General features: G+C 39.1%; 1 protein-coding gene across 1 annotated transcript in view; it reads left to right on the top strand.

Annotated features, from left to right (window-relative positions):
* Positions 1–27,595, top strand: part of faf1 (Fas (TNFRSF6) associated factor 1) — a 70,629-nt gene that overhangs the window by 8,829 nt on the left and 34,205 nt on the right. Inside the window, exons 7-8 of the mRNA XM_044129974.1 lie at positions 9,822–9,927; positions 17,005–17,091. Of these exons, the coding sequence (XP_043985909.1) occupies positions 9,822–9,927; positions 17,005–17,091 (193 nt within the window). The remainder of the gene's footprint in view (positions 1–9,821; positions 9,928–17,004; positions 17,092–27,595) is intronic.

Genomic DNA, 27,595 nt, shown 5'->3' with positions numbered 1-27,595 from the left:
GTTTCTTTTTTTTTTTTACAGTCAGGTAAATTCAATTGCAGAAATGTATCTCTTTATTTTAGCCTCTTATTGTAAATTGATCAAGATGTGTTTGAACTGACAGTGAACAAATAAAAGTGGACTAGAAGCTTATGCAGACCTCACTGACTGGAGGATAATTTTGCTTGTTTTTATGATCTTTTTTATTTTATTTTGCAATTATTACATACTTTACTGCATTTTTTTATGCATTGAAATTCTTGTGGTGTTAGGCACCGTTTTTGGATCAGTAGACATATTTGGTGAAATAAAAAAAATTTGCTCCCAAGGACATGATCAGAACAATAGTAATACACTTTTATATCACACTTCTATATGATGATTGTAAAATAAGAAATAATAATCAAATCTGTATATTAAAATAATTTTTTAAAGTGGGTTAAATCACTATATATGCCCACCTCTTCTTTTCTTTCATCCTTTGTTTAATAATAAAGTCATTGTCCTGAGTTAGTACTTGGATAGGCTGTCATCTGAATCCATCCTCTTTGTGGCACAATATGTACACTTGTAAGACAGTGTTCATAGTTTAACAGTGAATTAAAAAAACCCCCAAAAAATGCTCCTTAGTTCTCACTAAAACAAGCATCCTCATGTCAGCAGAACCCTTGTGTAAGTAATTTGGCAGTTTGCCTCTTTGCTTGCTAGTTAGGCTAAGTGGTAGTTATATTGTGTTGGCAGCTAATGGCCCTCATCTCCCCGGTTTTCCCTCCACTGCGCTCTCCTCATCTTCTCACTCCCCCTCTGACTGCTGCGTCTTTTTAGCAGCGCCGTTGCCATTCCTCCAAGTGTTATCGATATCATTTTGGGTGACAGGAGCTCATTATTTTGCAGCAGCTATTTTAGCTGCGGACAGTTGGGGCTGAAAGGCCCGGGTGGGCTCCCATTGTGAATGTACATACGTTTGTGTATGTATGTGTGTGTGTCTGATGACCCTGCTGTCAAACAGGGAGAGGCTGGGTGACAGATCACAGAAAATGAGGGGAGCGGCCCCCCTGGTAGGGGACCAAACAAGCTGTTAGCTTGGAATAAAAATAAACTGTTCTCACACCATATATTCACAGTGCACTGACAATTAGTTTGCAGTGTCTACAAATTTGTTGCAGTAAATACAGGCAGTCGGCTAAGCTTTCCAGGTAAACTGGGGCACATTATTAGCAAAACACCAATTCGATGCTCTAATGTGTTAGAATAAACATTATTTGGACTTTGCTAATTGTTTATTCCAGTTATTATTACAGTAATTAATAAGCTCAATTCAGTGGTAGACATGGAGCAAGACAGCAGTGAAAATATGATGTTATTTACACAAAAAGAAGCTAATTTAACTTTCCAACTGCTTGTAAATCATGTACCACTAATTAATACAGTTTTAATGACATAAAAATCTAAATATTTTTATTTTGGTGCAAGGACTTAAACTATAGAATGAACACAATCTAAATAGTAATAGTTTTCTAGTGTTTATTGTTCAGAATGCTGTACCTTTTCTTGCTCTGCTCTTTGTACAGTGATGCTAGGAGTCTACCAGGCTGGGTTAGCTGGTTAGTCAGGCTATCTGCTCAGGTAGCCAGCCTGCAGTCTATTTGACTACTGCTTAGGAGCTCCTGAAATGTTTACACACCAGAACTGTCTGAGTTTTTCGTGTCTGGGAGTATTTCTGTGTTTCTTGTAAGTGTTGGAAAGTAGCTATAGGAGCTGGCTTTCATCCATCTGACTGGCAGTGTGCAGAAACAGGTGTGGGAGTGGCAACTCCGTGTTATTCTGTGGTCTCAGTACTTTCTTTGGTTTCTCATTAAACTGACTTTACTCTGTGGGAATGTTATGATGGAAAACTTTTTACTGGTTTTCAACGTTTTATAACCTGAAATCCAGTAACTAATTTATTCACTTGTCTCTTAATGTTTTGTTAAACAATATCATTAATGACACCTTTTTCATATTTTTAAATAGCTTTCTGAAATTCACTCGGCTAAATAAAAAGCATGCTCTTTAATGCTAAAGTTGTAGTAACTGGTTTCTAAGACATCAACACACCTTTGCACAATTTGTATCGATGTCAGCAAATAGTTTTCACTAATGACACGCAGTAAGACTGACAGCAACTCTTATTGTTAATGTTTTTTTAAAATCTATCTGTATCCCTTTGATATCTTATATTAGACTATTTTTTTATGTATTGTGTGATAGTTTTGCTATTTTATAGGAAGCATAAACCTAAAAGAAAGTGAGCAGTAAATGAGGATGTGTTGGCCTCTTGTGAAAAAGTAAAACTGGGCCAACAGCACACTATAATTTAGCAAAACTGAGTTAAAAAAAAAAAATCTATGCAATATCCCTGTAACAAGGCGGCCTTTTACGGCTGGATTTTAGAGTGAAGATGAAAAGTTGAGGCAGAGTCGGGTGGAACAGCATTTTATTCTTCTCACAGCATCAATAATCATTTCACAGGTGAAACTGCAGCCTTAAATAGTCCCAGCTGTGACGGACCAAACCACCTTTAATTCACAGGGGGATCTCAATTCACCAATCTCCACCTATTTAAATAAAATACCTTTTACTAAATACAAACATTTCCATTTACGTTTTGTAGATATTTTATGTTTTATCAATTACACCATAATGAAACGCCACAAAACCCTTTTTCAATGGCCTCTCCCAGAACCTATGAATGGTGTCTGAACCCCCGGGGCAGTATTTGTCCAAGCACCCTGGAGAGGACACAGAAAAGACAGGTGATTCACTTCATATTAGCACTCCACACTTAACAGATGATGCACAAACATTTGCTCAGTTTTACCCACCAGTAGCTCATTGTTCTGGGCAACAATTATCCTCCCTTCACAGGCAACCACCTCACTTCTCAATGAGGAGCAGTTGTGCAGAGCCCAGAACAAAAGGCTACATGCTAATCACTAAAAATACTCAATAAATACAATTAAAACCTCTTGTGTGCAAATTGTTATTTATGTGCAAATCTATGCTTAAAGTGCAGCACTAAAGAAAGTGCTTGTTAATAAAGGGCAAAAAGTGCTTTTAAAGTGCTTTACAGTGACTTAAGTAAAAATAGTCCCAGTAATGAAGATCATTCATTACAATCCCTCAAATTAGAATATGGTCCCTTGTGGGATTATTTTAGAAAAAGTTGACTTTATTGTATCTCAAGCATAATGCTTGTTTTCTTAAAATGTATTATTATTCTACACGGTTTATTTTACTCGATGCATGAATACAAGGCTTTTCATGAAATAATTAATGATGTAAAAACTCAGTTCCAGTATAAATTGCTGAGTTACTGTCAATCATATCAAGTGATGAGCAGGCCCACTTTTTTTTAAAGTAAGACCGTTACTTCCCAAACAAAGTTGTACATCTGCATTAGTAATATCAATAAAATGACTCAAATTTAGTTTCATGGGTTTGATTTGCTCTAAATTGTTGCTGAGTGACAATGAAAATGTCCCATGAAATGTGTCTCCGGCGATCACTTTGTAGTGCCTGGTTCTCACCGCACACACCTAAACCGAATGGAGCGATTATACGGAGCTGCATTACGGTCGCGCTGAGCAAACTTTCCTTGTTCGTCTTGTTTGATTAGAAATAAATCTAGAGGCTTTGGGAGATTTTCCTCTGAGCACCAATCCTCCTCAGGTAGTTATTTAGTTAGCGATGTGATGTGCAGTTAGCAGTGCAGTGTGAAAGCCCGGGGTCTGAGGACGGCCATGTCAATGACTCTCTGTGAATACAAGAGAGTGTTGAGGAGGAGCTAATCTCCTGCATTAATGATGAAGGCCTGATGAATATTTCAAAGGAGCCTGTTTCCTTTCTTGTTTATTCTTCGCTCCAGCTCCCAGCAGGCGTGTTTGCCAATGAAAGGTTATTTTAATTTGAACTCTCAAAGAAGTTTAAAATCGCAGAAGGACTCATTAGGTTTTATGCGTTTGTGTTTTTTTTTTTTTGTTTTGTTTCTTTGTTAAAATTTGTCTTAGCTTCTCGTTCACTCAGCTCTGTGAGAGCGATCTAGATGCAGAAACATAGAGCTGTAGAGGGAGAGCGCTTATGAAGCCTGATGGAAAGGATTCAGCAATTAGCGTCTTATGTCATTTTCGGACAAAATGGCAGACCAAAACAGAGCAGAGCCTGAGTGGTTTCACATTTTTCTGCTTTGTTGTGGATGTAAAATGTGGCGGAGGTAAGAAGACATCATGTGTACTTCTTGATGCCTTCTGAGAAGGTATGACAGGTTACCTCGCGTTCTCCTCAGTGTGTTTTTAAGCGATCTGAGAAGTAAAAGCACATGTTGCCAGCATATTTATGAAAATTTAAGAGAGGTCATGTGTAGTACAATTTTTCAGTGCATAGTGTGCGCTAGTGTTTTTCAGGCACATGTCACATTGTGTGCATGCATGTGCATCTCTGTGTCTGGCAATACTTCTTTAATAAGGTCTGGAGTCTGCTCTGTGCCAGTGGGAGCCGCAGCTGAGACGACGGGCTTACCTCAGAATGAAACCAATCTGTTTAGCCTGCTCTTCTCCCCTGCACAACGCTGCCTTTTTCCTGCCCATAAAGTTAAATGACATTTCCCTTCCTCACCCTAATGCCCACGTCAAGAGCCTCCAGAGATGTTGCAGGCTGACCTAGATGCCACCGACTATGTGTGTTGAGTGAGAAAAAGACCTCTGTTGGCAGAGGCAAACACAAAGACATCCATATTTCAACCCTGGACTGCTTCGGGGGCCTGCTTCGGCGCTTCAATGAGAGAAAACGCCCCAAATTACAGATGCATCGACCACAATTTATTTGTGCCAAGTTTTCAATTTTCGTAGAACGTTAACCTGCCGATACTGACTGTAGATCATTCTGATTCATTAATTTAAGAGGACATAAGAAGAGTATTCAAAATATTTACTTATAGCGTTTCTGTCGTGAGTGGCTGTCGGTTGCATTGTAGCAAAGAAGATCTCACACTGTGTGAAAGAAAAGACAGTCACTGTAAAACAAGACTATTAATTTAAAATAAAGAAGGATTACAGTTGAATTTCTAAACTATCTTTAGGATTTTATATTTGAGAGCATCTCTAGTAAAACTGTCCAGGTGTATTCAATAGCTTAGATCGGCGGTTTTCAAAGTGTGAGGCGCGCCTCCCGAGGCGCCAGAGCGAGAAAAAAATAAACCGGAAAAGCTATCTGCTTGCTGTCTACTGATGAGAGAAAGCGTTTTTTTGAGCACACGATCAACTCTGTGGATTTAGGAAAAAGTTGGTAATGTGGGGTGCGTGTGTGGAGCGGGGATCAGTGGAAATGTTTCCCCCCTTAGAGGATGTTTGGCCAGTGATGTCAGTAATGTTACTGACGTCGGACCACTTTTTTTCGTAACGATTAATCTAACACGTTGCTATTTCAAATCCAGTAGTCAGACTATAGTTACTTATCAAAATCATTTTTGCGTTACTGTGCGTTACTATCTTCTTTTGTTATTTAATCGTATTTCCTCTACGCGTCTTGTCGAGTGACCGACGTCTCTATGCAACAGAAATGTAAACAATGCAGGGAGATGCGCATTTTGTTGGTGGAAAAACTGGAACTATTTTGAGTTTCTGTCGCCAAGTCCGATTATTATAAGCGGCTTTGGGCTTCATTTTTTAAAAGTCGCTTGCAAATTTAATGAGTGGCGTGTTGCGCTTTTTTGGGCTCGTTTTTGAACGTGAAGTTGCTCATTTGGGCTTGGAAATAAGCAGAGACTCACAATAAATCCCAGAATTTGTCCGTCATTAAGGTAGTTTTACTCCGTCTCTCCCTGTTCATCATTTCCCGGATGATCCGTCCCGCTGTGTCTTTGTTAATGCCAACTTAATTTATTACCTCTCAATAACATCGAACTTCGCGTTGCGCTCCAGAAAACTGCAAACATCGAGACCAATATAAACAGCGCAATAAACGTGAAAACAGCCACGAATAAACGTGTCCGTAGTTGGCAATAGTTATAATGGCAAGTTAGCACCGTTATAATTATTAATATTACGGTAAGTGTCGCAGCCATCGGAGCTGTGGAGCTGCAGGAGGAGCTCTGTGCGCCAAGACATCAAACTCAGGGGCGAACGAGAATCTGGAGGCTGGGGGAGGGGGCTTTAAAATCCTCCTTAGAGTTTTCCAGACAACAGTGGACCACACAAATTACTCATGTTTTTTATTTTTTGTACAATCTCCTCTTCAGTTCAACCTTATCAGTGGAGACACATTGTTGATGTTACCATTATAAAATAACTTACAATTAAGTATTGGCAAAGCTCAATGTGATTTTCACAGGAGGCGGAGCGTTGTTGTTAGCAGCTGCTGAAAGTAACTAAAAAGTTACTTAATCCTGCATTTAGTTACTTTCCTGCAGTTAGTTACTACTTGACTTGGAAAGTAACTTAGTTACTTTCCAAGTCAAGTAGTCAGTAATATAACTAAGTTACTTTTTCAAGGAGTAATCAGTAGTCCGATTAAAGTTACTTTTTCGAAGTAACTATACCATCACTGGTTTTGGCCAGAGCAGGGCTGAAGGTGGAGTTTTTAGAACTCCACCTCCCTGGGGGGGGGGGGGGGGGGCCGCAGGCCTTAGGCTCCTTGAAGGGGGGCTCACCCTTTCATACTTTGAAAACCCCTGGCTTAGATCATTTGAACCCTTATCTTAACACTCACATTTCCAAAAGTCCGCCAGCATTTCCAAATCCTTCATTTTCATTGACAGACTGAGGTTAAAATGTTAGAGCAAAAAAAAGAAAATCTTTGACGTAAAACGTTCTGTCGTCCTGTTAATGCTCTCCATTGCAGCCTGAAAGAATCATAAACCTGTCTTGACATGTCATAAGAAATGCTGTTTCATCTAACTTTATTTTTAGACACCTCTCTAATACTTAAAATGGCAAGCTGTTGAATAGTCTTCTCTCAGAACAACTTCCGAACTCCTTTGGGTCGAAGTTGTTTAGAGATCTGGCAACATTTAAGAATGATGTGTTTTTAAATGCTTAAACTCACTGATTGAAAAAAAAAAAGTCAGACTTTTGAGTTTGTAGCCCAGCTGGTCACTGGTCAGGGCTGATCAACATGGAAATCAGTCGACTGTGGTGAACATCTCAGCTCATCTCTACTTGAAGCATGCTTGTCTGGTTCATATATATATATTTATTTAATGCAGCAGACTTCTTTAACCAGATGGCAAATTACAAAAGAAATGACTCATTATGTATGACAGATTTTTTTTTATATTTCTTGCAGAATGCATTGGATGTTTGAAGTGACTATATTTGTTGTATAGAACATTACAAAAAAAAAAAAAGTAAATCTTGAACAGAACTCTACCCACAAATGCACCAAATGTTTTGTCAGCCTGCCACAAATGACTGATAAGATGTTCCTTCTTTGCTTGGAAGGACAGAGTAACACTTCCTCTCAGTTTACCCTCTATCTCTGCCTATTTAGGAGTTTAGCTGCCTGCCAGCAGCAGCTCGGGACCGTGTCCAAACATAATCATGATATTAGCTAGATCCTTATTTATGTGTCCCTACCCCTTCTTTTTCTCCTCATTTTCTCTCTCTCTCCTTCTTTTGCAAACACACATACACACCCATCCTTCATCCTTCTGCTCAGCCCCATTACATATGCAGCCATCCTTCCCACTTCCCACTTTTCCAATCTTCTCCAGTTAGCTACAACAAACATTACATTTACATATTGATTTCGTAGTTTTAGTCAATGTAAATATGCTGTCATTACAGTAAATTTGAGCTTCTGTTAACATAAGCTCGTCCAGATCTGCACAGATTAAGGGTGTGATTGCATAATTAATGTGTGCGCTACATATTAATTCCCTCATCCTCCTCTTTCTCTAAAGTCTTCCTCCTCTCCTTGGTTTCTGAGCCCTGATTAAGTGCCTGTTTCGGCCTTTAAGCCTCCCATTGCTATTCACCCTCACAGACCCAGCATTTGCTCAAAACGCTACTTAACCTCGCAGCTTGTTGTAAACGAAGCCTCCAAAAGTTGAATCCCCTCCATCTTCGCTTTTTTTGCTCTGTTGCTCAGACATTGCCGCAAGTTACTTTGCGAGTTATTGGTGCCGGTCCAGAAACAACACATCACGACAGAGATTACCTGTAAACACTCTCTGCTGGCTATATTTGGTATTTCTATTGGTCAAAACAAAAGCTGCAATATTTAGCCGTTACATTTTATTAGTAGATGATCAAATGTTTTCATTTATAATAAGCAACTTAGAAATGTTTGATATTTTGCAGATGTTATTTTGAAGTTTTTATTTTGAAGTTTATTGGTTACCTTTATTGGGCACGATAAACACCTTTATTGGGAACAATAGACACTTTTATTGGGCATAAAGGTGTTTAAGCATTAAAAAAAACTTTATGCAAATCAAATTATTCACTGCAGGTCAACTGGATCCATCAAGTGTTCTTAAAGTGATGGCTCACAAGTTGAGACATATCCAGTAGTACTTTATCTACCAAGTGTAGTTAAATTTTTCTACCCCAGACTTCAGTGCCTTTTGTCGGGATTTTATGTGAAAGGCCAGCAAAAGGACAGTGTAAATGTCGCGCGAAAGAAAATGTTTTTTAAGATTTTTAGAGAAAGTTATTTTTGAAAATCATTTAAAAAAAATCCTTTTTGCAATTTTCCACAAACCATTTTGGTGGCACAGGAGAGAAGATGCCATGGCCAGATGAGGCCAAAATTGAGCTATTTGGACTACATGCAAAACTAACATTACGCATCACTTCGAACACACCATCATGCTTTTCTTTGTTAGGCACAAGGTCGCTGGTTGGAGGTGAAGGTAACATAAATGGAGCTAAATAAAGAACAATTATGGACAAAACCCTGTTGTGGTCAAACAACAAGGTGGAATGCTTTAGATCAAATGTATTCATGTGTTTAAATGGCCCAGTGAAAGTCCAGATCCAATTGATTATCTGTGGCAAGACATGAGAAGAGATGTTCACAGACGCCTTCTGTCCAATATAAGTGAACTTGAGCAGCTTCTACTAGAAGTGCAAAGGTGGTAGAGACCAATAGAGGCTATAGACTGCTCAATATGGACTCATAGGGATTGAAAACATTATGCCAAAAAAAAAATCCCTATTTTACTGACTACTTTTTGTTCACCTATGGCAAAAAAATTCCACTAAAATTCAATGAGATTTGAGGTTGGATGTGAAAATGTTAAAGGGTTGAGAATGCTTTTGCATGGCTTTGTAAGCAGATCTAATATAGGTGAGAAGAAAGCATCAAATTAACAATAATGCATACATTTCAATAATTTAACCTGCCATGATAGTTGTTGATGCCCCACCCAAGCACATTGTTAAAAGATGGTAAGCTACTGTAGTTTGTGTTACATTCAAGTCTACTTCAGAGGGAGATGAATGGCTGAAGGCTCTCCTGGGTTAGTTGGCTGTAATACAGGTTGATGGGCTCCATGCTGTTACCGTGCAGGTGGTCATGTTGCGAGAGCCTGCTGTGCTGAGCAGCGCTCGGGCCAGACTTGTTAAGACACGACCAGTAAAATGGCTGACGGGCCCCTTGAGGAGGCACCCACTTCGCTGGGGGCCTGCAGGTCACTCTTGCTTGACAAGTTTCAGCTTGCCTAATCTTTGTCTCAGAGATTATGTTTGTTTTTCTTGCATCTGTCTTTTTTTGTCGCGTGTCATTATTATGTGTTGCCTCCTTTGGTTTAATTAGCTTAACATTTTTTTTTTTGACAGCTTCTTGTTTTCCTTGTCATTTAGTGCACTTCAAGATTCGCTAAATCAGAACTTCCTGCTGGTCATCAGCCACCGTGAGGCTCAGAGGGACTACAACCTCAATTTTCCCGGCTCCAAAACTATACAAGAGGTAAGACGCCACAACAGCATGCGAGCACCGACCGTGAAGCACCCTCACAGACTCGTACAGAAGTTCTCTGTAAGGCACCCGCAGGTTCTCACCTCCATAATATTATTGCACCTGATTCTCATTTCCCCATAACACGGCTTTCCTTCTATTTGCCAAACATTGCTAGTCTATCTACGCCATCGATTCATTATTCATCACAAATGATCACATTTCGGAGCACATAATTACTCTCACAGCTGTGGTCTGGTGCAGCCCCCTCTTTCCTCCTGCTCCCAGTATACACTGCGTCTTTTTCCCCTTCTTCCTCCAACACTGCAGAACTGCTGAGGCAGAGGCAGTTTAAATGACTGAACATTGTTTGATCAAGGCATGCGGGAGCAGTCGAAGAGTCCGTTCATTTTCTTCATCTGAAACTAAACAGTAGATTTGGCTGCTTATGAAATATTAATCCTGGAGCCTGCGTGAAGGCACAGGTTGTTCTATCTGCATTGAAAGTAGTTTAAAGGTTATGAAACATGTGGGTCCATGTGCCTATGCAGATGAGTGTGTGTTTGTGTGTCAGTGTTTGTGAGCTGAAACCGTCTTGTCTGCACATACATACATACATCACTGCCCTGGTCTCACCTCATCTGCAAAAGGGAGACCTGAGTAGACGTTATTCATAATTAATGACACATACTCTGCCGTCTCGTTTTTGTGAATGCACTTCACAAAGTAAAGCCAGGTGGAATCATCACTCTGCAACACTAAATGAAGAAATTAATCTTTCTTTTCTTTTTCTTAGAGATGCACCAATCGGAGTTCAAAGATTTTCTGTTGTATGTAAAGAGCTGACCTGCTCATGCAGATTTTACAAAACAAAGTTTAAGTCTCCAGCATCTTATTCTAGCATGTTGTATAGCAAGCATTATTAAAGCTTCTGTCTCTGTGTGCATACACTGAAATATGTCGGTGTGTACAATGACAGGTTGAAACTCAAAAGCCGAACCTTTGCTGCTTTCTGTTCAGTGTTTTTGTTATTTTCTGGGCCTCCGAATGAAAGCTTGGTTCAAAATGTTTGATTATTTTTTGTTTGGGATTAAATTGATATAGATCAACCTGCGAAAAATATCAAGCGGTGTGGGATAGTCATGCAGCATGACTGCTGCTCTAGCAGATATCTGATTATTATCTGTTTTTTCTAAGTTAAGAAACCTTCCACGGTTGTCTTCTTTTCCTCCTCTCTCTCTTTTTACAGTCCGAGTCTAATAGGAAGGAAAGAAAACCTGTTACTTTGCTTCCCTCTCGTTGAGATTCTGTCTCTGATGTGAGTCTGCTTCAGCATCAGATCACACATTGGACATCTCCTGTTGCACAGTGGGATGTTAAACTCCCAAAATAATTGAAATAACACTGTGTGTACAAGGCTATGGACAATGCTGCTCTTTTGATATATCTTCTTACATCTTTTTTGTTGCTGACTTCATTCTGAAACAACCTAATCAGCACTGAATATCGATAACTTAAGCACTGCTGCACTTAGTTATAACTTCCACTCTGAGGGACGATCACTTCGGAACTGTGAAGCTGGAAATTGGCTAATTCCCGTCGCCTGATATGTTCTTTCTCTGGTTGGTATCAGCTGCTTCAGTGTCTTTAGGAATATAATTAGGAACCAGGTGTTCTCTCTGGTTGTCATGTTTTACATCCAAACTAGTTATTTAATCTCAAAGCAAAAGTCGGCCTTTCATCTGTTTTGCTCTGTGCAGCCACTGTGGTTAATTCATGGACCTTCCATAGAGCGGAAGAACGCATGATTAATAATCAGGCTTCTAGCGGAGCCTGTAATGGTGCTAATTGATTAAATTAGTTTGACTAGCTTCTTAACTGGAGAAGCTGCCTGCCTGCCTGCCTGGACGTCCTTCGCGCTCTACAATTTTCTCCCCATTTCATCATCTTTTACTTTTTTTTTTTGTACTTTCACTCTCCTCTAAGGCAGATGGTTTTGATGAGCACCCACTGTGAACCTTAAGTGTTTCTGCTGGGATTACAAACACAGGGGAGGGGCCCCTATGGTGTGGGAGTGGGAGCTGCGGTCACAGAAAAGAGACCGAGGAGTGTTAGCTTGGTGGGGGGTGCCGTAAGAGGCAAGAGCGGACAGAGAAGGGACAATGTGGGCTTAAACAGGCCTCCATATCGTGGTCTTTTCCTTACACATGTTTGTCTTTAGACATCTGAAAGTCCCCTGCTGAGAAAATGAGACCTAGAACTTTAACCTGCACACATGAGATGTGCAGGCCGTGTATGCAAAGTCTTTAAAAATGCTGCTGCTCGCAAGAAGTGAAAAAATATTCACCTCATGTAGGAGCATCTTCAACAAGGTTGAAGCTGCTTTGTCTGACTTTTTTATGATAAAAAAAAAACTTTGACTGAAAAACAAGAAAAACGGGTACTTGGAACTATTTTCTACAGCTGAAGTTATTTCTTTTCGCTTCCATTAAAAACATTGTAACATTTTCAGTCTGTCTGAGTCTGTTTTTCCTCACCTCTGGCTTTGCCAAAGGGTTTTTTTTTTCCATTGATAGTTTCTTATTTTTTTAGCTTAAGATCTTCAGTCCTATCTGTGCATATCAGTAAAGAAAGAGTCTTATCTTCTCCTTTTATTTATTTTGGCCATAGAATCCCAACAATCTTCCCTTATCCCTCCGCTTTCTATTTCTTCTTTCTTTACGCCTCCCCCAGCATCTCTCCTCAACCCTTTTTTTTCCCTCTTTGCCATCCTTTAAACCAAAGTTTGTGTTGGTTCTTGATTGGCATAACCAGACAAGAGTTTGGGGTGGGGTGGGCTATGTTGCTGGCTAGCTTCTGGGCTAAGCTGCAGAGCAAATGTTTGCCAGGGGAGTACCGGGTAGAATAGGGATGGCTGCTGGGTCCCAGTTTGTCCGTGACCAGACCAGTTGTACTGGGGATTCTTCCCCCATCCTCCCCCTGAGGCCCCATCCTTTACCCTGCAGCTGAGAGACATAGGGGACCAAACGCAGACAGGGGCTGCGAGACTGAGAAAAGCAAGGCTGGATGGGAAGCAAAATGAAAGAAAGGCATCTGGTGCTGAGATGGGATGAAGATAAAGAACAAGACAGACTGAGAGAAAGAGCTTGTGACTGTTTAATGGAAACCTTTCCTTCTCTTTGATTTGCTTCCAGCCAGGGATTATAGGCAAACGGCATTTACAATGATCGGATCGTTAATTTTGTCGTTGAGTGTATTGGCCAGACCTGAGTCTCCTTTATGTTGGAGAACTCAGACGTACATACGGCTCTGAAATAAATTCAGGCCACTATGCATTTATGCAGACATTTATGACGGCCATTTTATTTCATTACCTGCTGAATTCCTGCAGAAAAGCTCAACATTTTACTTGTCAAGGGGCTAATTACCTGGAAGGCTGCATTCTGATGATAGCTGTGGAAGTCAGGAACTGAACTGAACTATTTGTAATTAAATTAATATTTTATGACTCTTAAATTATATCAACATGATTTTTCTGTTCTGGATCTAAAAACTCTACTGTTTTTTAATAATTCATTCAGTTTGTTTTCAACAAATGGAGAAAATATTTTGGTTGCAATTTGATAGAAAATATAATCATTTATTGAAACAATATCTTTTTTTAAAATTCTATTTAACACCAATTGTGTTCAATTTTATAGAATGCAGTTAGAAATATTTGTTCTACTTTTTTATGATTTTTATTTTCAGCTTTTATTTTCTCTGATTGTCCTCTTTCCTTTTGATTTCATATTCTTATCAAGTTTATTTACATGTAAAAAGCGTGTATTTTTATACTTTTTATTTTTTATTTATTTTATTTCATGAACCATATTGAATCTCTTCATGTTGGAAAGTGCTCTAAAAACGTTGAAGTGGAAGAAAGAAAAATGTAAAATTTGTCTCTGTATGTATTTCCACAGCGTTATAAAATACCACCATAGACTTCTAAGTTTTTAAAAAGTCATTTTGACTTGTCGCTCTTGGTAGACAGGGGGCAGCATTAGACAGTATTGCTTCATTTATGGTGTTTGTAACAAAAAAAAATTGCAGTTTACCTGCAGTATTTCAGAAAAGATGTCTGTCTGCTGTTGCGTTATTTTGTTCTAAATTCTTTTTTCTTAAATAACATTTTGTCATATGGTCTCGAAAAACTCTCATAATTGCACCGTATTTCTGCACGTGTCAGGAGAGGACGGCACATATCCTCGCTGTGTGGTTTCAGGTGGGCAGGCCGGCTGTTTCGCTGTGTTTTCTTTCAGTGCCGGGATTAGATTGTCCTCCACCAGGTGTCTTTTGCTGTCTGTCTCCGCTCCACTCCGCCGCCACCTCTCACCTTCGCTCTCTTTGTGGTGGGCGTCAGTTTGTTGTTTCTCTGATGCTGCTTTAACCTCTGACTGCAGCCTCTTCATTACTAGTGTTTATGCCTCTCCTTTTCCTCCCTTTCCCCCCACCGCCATTCATCGGCCGGCCAGCCGGTCAGTCAAATCCCTGTAGTCTGGCTGGTCAAACATAGATATTACACTCTGTAATAACACTGGCCACCCGCTTTGACCCCAGCCTGCTATCTTGGCCAGGATGTTTCTTCATAAGGATGGACTCGGAGCGGAGTGATGTGGGATTTACAAGAGAGAAGCAAAGTGCCACTCATTTATCATTGTTCTTTTAAATTGTCTCTCCTTGTTTGTACTGTAAATTGCTTCACGCTGTCAGGTTCAGCACAAATATAATATATTTTCTCAAAGGGATTGATAACTCGGGTAAAATATTTACTCACCTCAACAAAAAGATATTCATATCCAGGTGTGATTACATGGACGTAATTTGTAATAAGAACAATGTTTGTCCCCAAAATTAATACACTGTTTTGCAGAGTCTTTCCTGTATAGCCTAAATTTGCTTTCGTGTTTGTAGCAGTCTTTAAACTTCCACCACCATGAGCTGCAGCCCAAAGTTCATAGAAGGACTTCTCTATCTTCGGTGCACGTTACAAAAACAGGATTTGCTCCATGTATGGTGGGATCTTTCCTTTACAATAGGTAGTTTTTTCAGCGTCGGCGTCCTGCCCTGCAGGGCCCGAATGTCAGGATCCTCCCGTACAAACTCACCAGCACCCGCCATCATCAGAGCTCAGGCGCTAACTTGGGGCTTTGATCTGCTTTGACTGGCGCACATTCGGGCTGGCGTGAGGGCTTTAAACCAACAACCCACCAGAGGGTTTAACACGGCTCTTGGTTAGAGAGCCGCTGCTGGCTGCTAACTGTTTAAAACCAAGGAATGTTATTAAGTGATGCTGATACAGGGTCTGCACATGAATGGGAGAAGAGAAATACTGTTCATTTCAGAGTGTGTGGCTGTTGTTGCTGGGAATTAGCTGAGGCATCTGAGGAATGCTGACAACACTGGCTCTATTTTTTTTGTCTTGTCTTATCCTTCTCTGCTTCCCCTCTAATTTTTCTATTTAACCTTTGAATGGCAGATTAGTAATAAAATCTGAGCCCTATTTGCTTATCTTCAGGAAACAATTATAGCCACACTTTCCAGTGAAAATGATATATATATAATGTTTAGAAGTAATAACTCAAGTACAGTGTATTATAGTATTTATTTAATGAAAGATAAAAGAACTAAATTAACATGATTTTCTTTTTATATATTTTTTTATGTCACCAGAGTTCCTTATTCATTAGTAGCTGAACAGGAAGAATAGCAGAGAGAAAAAGGGAAAACATGCAGCAAATGTCCCGGGGCCGGGTATCAAACTGGACTTTGTTTTTGGCTTCAGCTTCTGCGTATGGTGTATCTGTTTGACCACTGAGCCACTGAGAGCATAATATTTTTTGCTACCACTGCAAAAATAACCCAACATACTGGTTATTCAAATTGTAAAAGGGACGTGATATATGTATGCTACAATAAATTCCTATATTTGATCTAAAATATAGAATGAACACAAGAATATAACAGGAATATAACAGTACATTGATCCATTTCAACACCTTAATTAAATGATTAGTGATCCAATTACGTCAAGACAAAATGACAATATTGATTGAATTGTTATCTTTAAGATGAGTCAGGATGATCGAACTGCATTTGCACTTAGAAGAAGTGATGGCCTTGGTTAGATTATGTTCAGATGTTTTGTTTGAGGCACTAAAAATTGGTGAAGGCTGAAATTTTGCTTTGTCTATAAAAAGGGACTTAAGTGTTAATTTTTTAATGTGAATTCAATAAAGCTCATTATCTGTTTGTTTCTTTGACTGAAAAGTCATGAAGGGTACTTTTAAGTTAACTGATTACAAAAATCAACTTGTTGCTGCATTCATTTTAAAAGTTGATTGGCATTTGTTGTCATGTCCCAGCATCTCTTTTCATTGGCTACCAACAACATGTGATTGGGCTGGTAATTCGTTCACATTACCCAACTCCAACCTGATCCACCTTAAAGTCTTAAACTGTTCTGTGTCTGTTCATCTCTCATGCTGACTCACTGTAACTAGAGCAGACTGATGCAGGCTTCCCCCACTTTGGAGCTGAAGGGAAAAGTTAATAAAAAAAAAAAGAAGCATGTTTAGTTTTCCACACAATTATATTAACTCACAATCAGAAATGTTTCCAAATAATAACTAAATTTGTCTGTCCTGTAAGTAAGGGAAAAGTGTAGGAGCCTTCTCTAGGCCATCTGATCAGCAGTGTGCAGCAGCAGGGTGCGAATGGGCTTCATGCAGCCAGAAACAACTGGCTACCCTCAGACACGTTCTCTGACATCTCAGTAAATGATCTTAACATTGATGATGACTTTTTTTTTGGTGTGAACATCTGCAGCTGTAAGACTAAAGATTACATTAACATGTAAAATGTGCACTTAGAACACTTTGAATAAATTAGCCACCGATTATTCCACTCCAAGCAATCCTTTGCAATATGAATATTGCAGTGATGAAAATTTCACAACATAATGTGAAGCCCTAAACTTCCCTGAGTCATTGACGGTGTGAGTTTTCCATTGTTCATATTGTTGTAATTTTATTTTATTGTTCTTTCTAGGTCAAGAGGAACATTTCGGACTTGACCAACATCCCAGTCAGGCATCAGCAGTGGGAGGGATGGCCTGCGTCGGCGTCCGATGATTCTGTAAGAGCCACACATGGAAACAGTAATTAATAAATGAGATTTATCAATTCAGTTCAGAATAATTTTGTTTTTTGAACAAGCAGTTTACAAAGAAATGTGACTGTGTTTCCCTGGGATTATTCAACGGATTTGTGTGAAGTATTTTTAAATAAAAAAAAAACAACTGCAATACTGTGATTTTTACTTTGTGCTTGGTGGTGACTGTTCAAAACGTTTATGCAGAGTGTGTGAGGAGTCTCTGATGCTGTGAGAGCCCATCTCTGAAATATATTCTGCACTTCTCTAATATTATGAGGCATAGATCACTACAATATTCAAACTGTATGACCTACTTCTGGATTAAAATCAAAATGTATGAGATGATCTAATTGGTTAATATTTTCCACTTCTTGTGAATTAATGTCAAGCACACAAAATATGAAAAAAATTTAAAATAAATGGTGTTTTGATACATAAATGTAATCAAAAATATAGAGCAAACATCTGCAACTCTGCTCTATAGAGTACGAGTTAACCCGACTTGACCTCTTTCTATTACAGCATTTTCTCTGGTCCCTGTCTATAAGGAATTTAAAACATAGGAACAATTTCAAACCCTTGAATATTTCAGTAATCATCCCACACTTTGCACATAAAGCCATATCAATAATAAAAACAAGCAATTTTCAGTATAAACATTCTCCTATTTTTTATTAGTCGGATCTAACAATGTGGTTTTAATTGATATTTATAATCTCAGATCAAAGTTTTGATTGGTGTGTAGTCGTACGTTGCTATTTCAAGCCTTTTTAAAGTAAGATGTCGAAGCTAATTAAGATGTCAAAGACCATTCCTGTCCCGTGTCCCCTATCTGTGGACATTAAAGCTCACATCATTGAGTCCCGCTGACCTCTCCGTCCCACGGTTGCTCTTCCCAGCTATTCACGCTGCGCAGTGTCAAGCTGATCAGAGGTCGGACCCATACAGCATGTTGAGGAACCTCTGACCCTTTTGTCTCACCCCTCTTTGACAGCGTATGTGTTCCCATGCTAATTGTTTGGGATGGTTTATCATGCCACATTGACAAGCTGTTGGGCACACATTCTTGGGTTAACCCCCGGCTAACATTTTCCCTTTAGTTATGCGTGGCTGCTGTTTGGTTTGGAGTATTGTTGTTGACTTTGCCTTCTTTTAAATTCATACTTTGACTCATGTGACCTATGCAATAAAAACAGACCGTAATATCAGTTCACATTGTGATTAATAAGAACAAGCTGTTTCAGTGTATCCAGTGTTTGTGTTGAATACAAGCTATTTATACCTGGCACCCATTGTTCATATTTCTAACGCTCAGAGGAGGAGAACAATAACTGCACCCGACTTGTTGTTAAGCTTTGAGCATTAACAGTAAAAGCAAATACCTTTTATGGTGCACACACGGACTGAGAATAAAAGCATGTCCACCCTTTTACTTTACAGAATATTGTTTGCTGCTTTTTTGTCTATCAAAGCTATGAGAAGCCAACTGTAAATCCATCAACCAACAAGCAAAATATGCTGTGACAGTGAAGGCTGATTAGCAAAAAGTCTTTAATTGCAACAGAAATACAGTTGTTAATGCTTGTCAAAAAAAATGCATTGCATTTGGCACTGAATGAACTTAATGTGGCCCAGTCTCTTATAATGCAAGATACAATTAATGTTTTTCTATTTTTATATATATTTTTTACATCAATGAAGGAATAAAGTGACACAGCAAACCCAGGTAATATTATAACAAAATCTGTAGCAAAATACTGTCCTAAAATTTTGAAAATATTTAATTTGACTATTTTATAGGTAAAAATACCTATGTATCACTGGTGCTATAGTTAGTAGCATCACCTTCATTTCTAACAGAATGAGGTTGCTTCTAAGTTATATTTATACCAACTTAATTAATAACCCATGACTTTTCTCCGGATATTAAACAAAATGTCGCACACATTCCCATTCTTTCCTAAACCTTCATCATAATGGCCAAGACAAGAGAACATGCTGTTTGGTGAAAATGTGTGTCAATAGCCATAAATCAGCAAGAAAATTGCTCCTGATGTAAAGTTGCCCTTTTCTACAGCGAGAGCAATAATTTAAAAAGCACAAAGGTTGGTGAACTTAACAAATACAGACGTTTATCTTGCCACTGCGCACATTGAGGAGGTTGGCAGAGGGAGGAAAAATAAATTTCAAAACTCCCAGTCAGAGAAATGTAACTGGTATTTGCTACAACAAGGAAGCGGATTAATCTAAAGGATTTGTACAAATCTTTGCCATGGAAGCCTTCAAATGTAGAGAGTTATGTAAAGTTTCTTTTACTTTCTCTTCAAATTGATAAACCAAATTGAAAATGTGTTTTGTGCAACAAAATGAAAGCTATTATTTCAACTTAAAGTTGAAAGTTTTGGCCATTATCATTATCTGAATATTTTCTATTCCTCTGTTAATCTAAAATAATTTAGGACACGAAACAAAACCATGTATGTTTTCATGCAAAAACATTTTAAAGCTAATCATTTCCTATTACTTGTTGCTTATTCACTAACTAGAATTTATTTTCCCCCCTTGACTCCCAATTTCACACTAAGATTTATTTGGAAGTCATATATTATTTGACCAACTTCTTTTAGTTTTTGCTGGGACTTTAGCTCATAGCTGTAGATTTATTGGCCAAAGATCATGAATAAATTTGAGCTCTCTGTGCCAACAAAGGCCTGGTCCTTGGCTAATACATAACTGCAGAGTCTGTTGTTTTTTTTTTTTTGTATGAGAAGATATTAAAAAAGCACAGAGAAGAGAGAGACAGAAGTGTAATAATGGCCTCTGCACTAGCCATAGCCCTCTTATTGAAACGTCTGAAGGTATTAACAGAGAAAGCCCAGGGCTTGGCTGGCCTAGCGGGTGGATGGAGAGCCAATGTTAGTGTCTAGCTCATTAGCCCAGTCTCATCTCTCGGGGTTTGGGCCAATAAACATGGGAGCTACAGCCCCTAGATTACTTTTAGACCCATATTGTCCTGATTAAAGTTGATTTGGTTGTCACTTTATGTTGATTTTCCGTCAAGTAGGTAATATTTCTACTGTTTTTACATGACAGTGCCTTATCTCTTATCAAAGCTTTCTGCATATGGGGTGTTCCAAATATATCACTGGTTAATGATTCTGGTGGTGAATATTGTACATCAGTCCATCACTGCTCCATGTAGGGTCTGCAACAATAGTTGGGATTCAGAGCCAATGTATTTCAAATTAGACGGAGTTCAAGTTGTTAGGATTATCTTGAGTTACTTTGACGAACACTATTTAACCTAATGTCCACCATGTGTTTCTGTGAGAAATTATTCAATGAAGCAAAGCATTATTATTGAAGTGTTTTTCTGCCAGAGCTGAAACATTTTTTTTTTTGATTATCTCGGTACTAAACGAGGAACTTTGTTGTTCCAGATGAGAACCGAGATTTCTTCATAACAAGAAAGTTTCTTACAATAATGAGAGTTTCTCTCTAATAACATAAAATTAAATTCCTTCAACAGATTTTGATTTCTTAAAAAGACACTAGGAGTCTCTTTCTCTTTTCACTCCTCCTCTCCTTCTACTCCTGAATTAATTTCCTAGCTCTGATACTTAAACTGTTTCGTACATTGTTGTGAAACTTTTAGTTTCTGTAACTGACTAAATAATATATAGTGAGTTATATTTGTATGCTTAGATAAATATTCATAGGGTGTAATAATCAAGTATTTGTTGTATTAAGTTTTCTTTGTTTAGTAATCTGCTGCCTGGTTCATTATTTTTATTTACTGGTTGTGATTGGTTGTTTATTCAAACAAATGCAATATTGCAAGAAATACTCTAAAAGACCATCTATGATTGACTTGCGGTGTGGTTGATTTACATAAACTGTGTGAAGTTCACAGAGAAATATGTTCTCACATCAGTCTTAACACAAACAGCGCGACTATAACCCTATATAATAGCACTGACAAGATAAGGCAAGAATTTTTTGTGGTGTGTGTTAAGTTTTTTCTAGGTTATTTTTTCACTTTCTTTGCATTGTTTTACTACTTATTTATGGTTCCTGAGAAAGTTGTTAAGTTGGTGTGGTTTTAGTTTCATGGAGTCACAGATTGTGTGTGAAAGAAAAGAGGCTTGTAGAAACTCTCGTCTTTCAGTGAGACTGGTAGTTATGTGTTGCATCATCCCTTCTGACACTGTCCGCTAAATCTGTTTCATTGTTTATTGCGGTTGGAGTTTTTCAGGCCCTGATGAAGGATTGAAACTGGATCAGGATGCATAACGCTCAGTTGGCAGCGAACAAAACATTGGTTTATGGACTTTACTCCAGTTGTATGGGGTGTTGGACATGATTGGTGTGGCTACGTTCAAGTGATGCTCATTTGGAGCAGATCTGGGAGACGTTGTAGCTTTAATTTGTTCTACTGTTTCCTGCAAAAGATTCCGTTTTTCTACAAATACATCCCAATTTTTGAAATATTTAGAGCTGTTTTGCCACTTATATTACACTCAAACCTTTTATTTTTAGCTGTGTAGCACTTAATGAATTTCTAAAATCTTCCTGTAACTATTTAATTTCGGTTCCAATGTTGTCTGCTCTCTAGATTCGCTAGAAGACAGTTTATAATGTTTTCCAGAGTAGCCAAATAGAGGATCACGAGAAGACGCATGCTGTCTTTGTGTGAATGTTTACTTTAGCATTTGTTTTCATTTTCCTTGGGTTTACTGCATCACAGCGGTCTTGAATAGTACTGGGAAAAAGTTCCCGCTCAGATGCAAGTATTTTGGACTTTGCAATAGTTAAAACTCGATGAAGTTCATTTTACTCCAAGTAGATTAAAACAAATACTCTGGCATTATTTGCAAATACCACAATGTTGCTCTGCCTTCAAATTCCTCTTGATTCTTGAGGCTTTGGCAAAGCTGTGCTGAACAGTGCTGCGGATGACAAGAGGTCTGTGCAACAGCTGATTTGCGAGGCCAATGGGACGGTAACGTCCTCTGCTGTTGGGGATGATTTGAGCAAGCTTGGTCTGTTTCCAGCCGCGCCTCGTCTCATTGGAGCTGCTTTGATTGGCAGCGCCTCCTCCACACCTGTTGTAGTGATTGACAGCCAGTGGGACATCCTTATTGCATTGCCTCATCCGTCCATCCCCCCTCTCCACCACCAACACCCTCCGTTCCTCCTGGCCTGTAATTGCTGACATTTATGCAGTGTTTCATGGTGTTTGCTAATGTATTAATGCCGAGGAGCCTCGGAGGTGCCTTGCCTTGTAGGGCAGAGCCTCTCTTCGTTTCCCAGCTGGCATTAAAGGAATCCTTCTCAACCTGATAGGCTTGTGTGGAACCAAGGGTTTATTGAGGAGCGCCTGTTGGTTTCCAGAGCAACAGGGCTCAGCATTAAGCGCAGGCACTCCACCACCTGCCCTTCTTCAGGTGACATTCAGAGCTGAAGAAGCCCCTCTTACTGAATTTCTTTTTCCTTCTAATGAAAAAGAAAGTTTTGTATAACTCCTCAGTTGCTTCACTGTATCTTCACTTTAGGAGGTAAGTGTTTGAAACTGACTGCTATCCTGTTGATCCAACAGATTTTTCTCGTTTTATGCATTCTGTGCCTAGAATAATCTTTTCTAAAATAATAAAACTGGAATAAAAGATTTTTCTTGCTTTTCTTATGAAATGATTGTAAAATTTTTTGATGTACTTTTTTGCAAGATAAACTTTATATCTTGGCTATAATGCAGAGGTTGCAAATTAGCCTGGACCATACAGATGAGAAAAATTGAGAGTTTTTCCTTCCAAGTTGGAGGTTTGGACTTTGACATTTTCAAAGCCTCCAATAAGACACAGATGAATCAATGGATGGGAAAGTTCACTATTATCAGAACTTATTTTGGAAAATGTGTTTTTATCTCCACATTTCTGCATTGGCTCTTTTTCTGAAAAGTAAAAAAAAACAAAAAAAAAAACACCTCAAGTAACCGAAGGAGCTGACATCATGGATGGCACAGGAAGGACTTGTAGCAGCAGCTCCTTCATCTCACAACCAAAACGAAGCTGAGTGTGAAATGTTGATGCTCCATTTATGCAATACAACCATATTGCACAAAATTGAGAAAATTACAGACAACCCTGAGCAGCTTCAAGAGATTCTTATGCAAATGTCTTCAGTCAGAGGCTTCTTCAGAGCCAATCTAGCACAGGCTGCTGCTGCTGCAGGACATCCTTTCTGCCCACAGCCATCAGCATCTATAATAACTCTCTGAAGAAAATAAGATGATGAGTTACAACAATATTGAATTTTCCTTTTGGATTAATATAGTACAACTTAATTTAATTGAGTTTTAAGGCGGAAAATGTCTGATTTTATAGATAAAAATTTACTGAATTACTATTTATTTATGTTCTACCCCCAATTCAAAAGTCATAAATTCTTAACTTTCATGTGCAAATGGCCTGCAGCACAACGGTCGCTCTCTCCATCTTCTTTTTGCTTTGTATCTTCCTGTCAGGGTCTTGGTACAAACAAGTAAGAGGGGTATTTTTCAGCCTTGTTTTTCTTCTTTTCTTACTCTTTACAAACTCATTTCGTCTCCTCCTCATCTGTCTGTTCTCCCCTTGCTTTGTAACTCACATGCTGGTGTGAGGTGGTTTGGTTTGCAGTGATTGTGGTTGCCTTCAGTGCAGCTGTCAGTGGTAATTATCTCACACTCACAGCCAGACACCTAATCCAAACACTGCCTACTCTAGAAAAAAAAGAAACAGAGAGGGAAAGGGGGGGAAAGAAAGAGAAGAAGAAGAGCAGGGAGGGGAAAAAAGGTTGAAGGGAAGAGGCACAGGATAGGTAGGGGTAAGAGAGGGAGAAAATTCTTTCCCTGTATCAGCCCTTGAATACCTAGAGCCTCAATGCAAGTGTTAATTAAAAGAATCCAAAAAAGAGGAGCCAGTTTCTTTTGTGTGGAGATGTGAGAGAGGGTCATTTAAGGGGGGTGTTACCCTCATCTTCCCCCCGACTTAATGCCCTACGGCGCTTCAACCTTGTTTCCACATTTTATCACTGAGCCGCCAAGCTGCACTTATGTACTTCAACATTGGTGAAAGCCATCCGGTCAAAGCAAAAAAGAGGACTGAGAGGCACTCAACTCATTTTTTTCCCCATTTTCAGCTCCCCTCTTGGCATCAATGTCAGCTCCAAACCCCTCAGGCTGTCCTTTTGTGGGGAAGTGATCAACTTGATTTAAACACTTATTAGGTTGTTAGACAAGAGCCTCTCATTGTGAATAGCAGCGTAAAGGGTTTACAGAGATCCTCTCCGTACTCGCTGTCAAGATTCTCACATTTGATTGCCACTCAATTCAAAGAAATGGTCTTGGGGCCACTCGTTGTCTTCCACCAGGCTTAGACCTTGTATGGCTTTCATTGGCTCTGCACCTACAGCCATCTGCACTAATTCAACTCTAAGGTTTAGCACATATGAGGTCCTAATTGGCCATGGCTTTTCTTCAACCCATTAAGACCTGATGCTACTTGTGAGAATACCTGCTCTCATATCAACGTCATGCTTTAAATATGGGTTCATTGCACCTAGTCCTTTCTTTTATAAATCGGAGTCTGTTGCCCAGATACTTTGTTTTACTGTTAAAGAGATTGTACTTTTTTCATTAGCAATGCATAAATCAGAGTTTTGCAGTCCATTTTATTGGCTGTTTTTGCAAAGCTCTGACTTACCCATCTAGCCTTCTTCTTGTGAGTGGTGTTAATAATTTAACATGCTCTGGTGGCGTAGAGGGTAGCGAGCCCCACGTTTGGAGGCCCTCAGTCCTCGACGCGGCCGTCGCGGGTTCGATTCCCGGACCCGACGACATTTGCCGCATGTCTTCCCCCCTCTCCTTCCCCCTTTCCTGTCAGCCTACTGTTGTATAAGGGACACTAGAGCCCACAAAAAGGACCCACTGGTGGGGGAAAAAACAAAAACTAGTGCAAAATGGCATCATACCGGAAGAATCACTGCAAAACAAGGTTTTAGTATTAATTATCTTAAAAAGACAATGATTATGGGGTTAACATTTTATTCTAACTATATTACCTTACATGAGCGATTAGTTTGGTTTGCATTAGTGACAGTTTGTTCCTTAAACAAAGCAGACTGCTAGCGCAAGTCTTGCCCTGTTTAAATCATTGTTTACAATAAATCACCACCCCTCCCTCCACATTACAGATCAGTTTGTCCTTTCACATCATACAGGGCAATCAGCTGGGATCACTGACAGCCCTTGATGCTGCAGTTGCCGAATCAAAGAGTCAAGGCTTGCAACTTTATCATTCCCATAGGGTTTTCCCCTATGGGAATGATAAACATTTGCAGATCAAAGATTGACAAAATGATAGAAAATTGGCATCTGAGATCACCAAAAAGGTTAATAAATACACTTCAAAACCCAGCTCATTACAGACGGTTTGAAAGTTTAAAAACATAAAACAAAGCAACTTTACTCTGTTCAGCCATCCTGTTAGTTATTAGTCTTGCTCAATCACTCACTCTCTTGTCTTTCCTTCCTTTGATATATTCGTTTTATTTTATTTTTGAAACATCTTGCTTGACCTGACAATACTTGTGCATGTGTATCTGTGGTTTTTAGGAGAGAATAGCTGGTTCAGTACAATGGGTCTTTAGTACTTAATACAGCTGCCTGAGTGAAGACAGACTTTGCTAATTGTTGTTCTTCTTCTTAGCCATTCTTGATTTAATTTACTACTGCTCAATAGAAAATGGGAAACAGAAACTCTGAAGCTATTTTTGGCTTGTGTTGTTTAAATATTGTAAATGACTCTTGTCGGTGTGCTTCGTACAACACAGGTGAGAACTGCTCACCTGGATATTATTCTGTCACTGATGCCATGGGTAATACTAGTTTTCCTGTATATTATGCTTCTTTTGCACATCGGTCAATATTAGAAGTGGCTTCAGAGTATTCTCAATCAGTTTTCTTAAGACCCCAGAAAATTTGTTGCTTGCTTTTCCAGGATCATTGTGATAATGTAAAACTTCTTAGTTTAGCTTAAAATCCCAACGTGTGAACAACTTGGATGGTTGGAAATTAGTATGCATACGAAAGGCTCTTACAAAGTGACTGGTTGCATCTCAACTTTATTTTTTTATATTACAGTGTTTATATATGTATTGTGGGATTTTACATTTCTGTGCGGGGAAAGGAAGTGATTCAACCTCAGTCAAAATGATAGGATATTACTTAGTCCTTCTGAAAGACAGATGCATTAATGACCTTGTTTCTCCAGGCAGCTGGTTCAAACATTTTAAAACGTTCCTCTTGCTGCTGACTTGCTTTCCAACTCTCAGGAGTTGGAAAGCAACTCCTGAGAGTTCCCTGCATGACAGAAAGCAGGGAACTTTGGCAAATATGTCTTATTTATCTATGCAATTCAAACAGTGGAACATCTGGGTCCATGTTGCATTCAAGCTCTGATGGCTACACTGATCTCTCCTATTGTAGAAGTTGAGGGCGGCATGGGCAGTCGCTCCAATTCAGAGAAAAGCTCTGTTCAGCCTGTTTGGTCCTTTTCAGATTCAATTGGCGTTGCATGTAATCGTCTCTTGATTCAACCGTGTCCAGCTGGTCTTTGTGTGTCTTTGCACCTGACAATAGAGCAGATCACAGGACCTCTGCAGGGAACGCTCAGCTTCTGTGTCTCCCTTATCACACTCAGCTTGGCTGCCCTACGGCTCCGCTGTGGTTTAGAAGTGCACTCTCCCAGAAAAGTCTTTACATCTGGTCTTTCTGATGGACTCCTAACAAATAGTGAATCAGTGAAAATATATTGTTACTTTTACGGTGCAGTATCTCTGCAATCAGGAACACATGCATAGACAATGACAAATCAGGTGTCACTGTTGATTAAAAACAAATATTTCTTCACTACCAGAAAATCTTCATATAAAGATACTTTCTTTGGTTTTAAAAACAGCAAAGTTTCTTTATTCTTTCTTCCTAAAACCTGGTTGGAAGAACCTCCCCTGGAGGCCAAACCAGGAGACACTTGCTGTAATGAGTCCCTTCTGAATGCCAACATTTTCAATGCTGGCTTCGGGTCTGGGAGCTAATTAGTCAGTTGCTCCTTTTCTACAGACACAGATCCTCACCTGTACACCTGTTGCAGGTGTACAGAAACCACAACATAGTTCCTCCTCATTATGGTGAAGAGCATGCTTTTGATTTAATGCCATGAAAAAAAAAAGTGATGGCTAGGTCTGAATTTATATGTTGTGTTTGGAAATATTCCTACTGCTTGAAACTTTTCAGATTCTATGTTAAAACCACAAACACCAGGTATCCATTCTTTATGCATTTAACTGGATCAGTGAGGTAAAAAAACAAAAAGTGAAGCTTTTTTTTTTTTTTTTAAACAAATAAAAACCTTTGATAAAATCTTCTGTACCCAGTTGTCTTGGAAGTCAT

Source organism: Gambusia affinis, linkage group LG10 (assembly GCF_019740435.1).
Source record: "Gambusia affinis linkage group LG10, SWU_Gaff_1.0, whole genome shotgun sequence".
In the NCBI taxonomy this organism is placed as follows: Eukaryota; Metazoa; Chordata; class Actinopteri; order Cyprinodontiformes; family Poeciliidae; genus Gambusia; species Gambusia affinis.
Note: the sequence above shows the minus strand (reverse complement) of the source record. Positions and strands in the feature narration are given on the sequence as shown.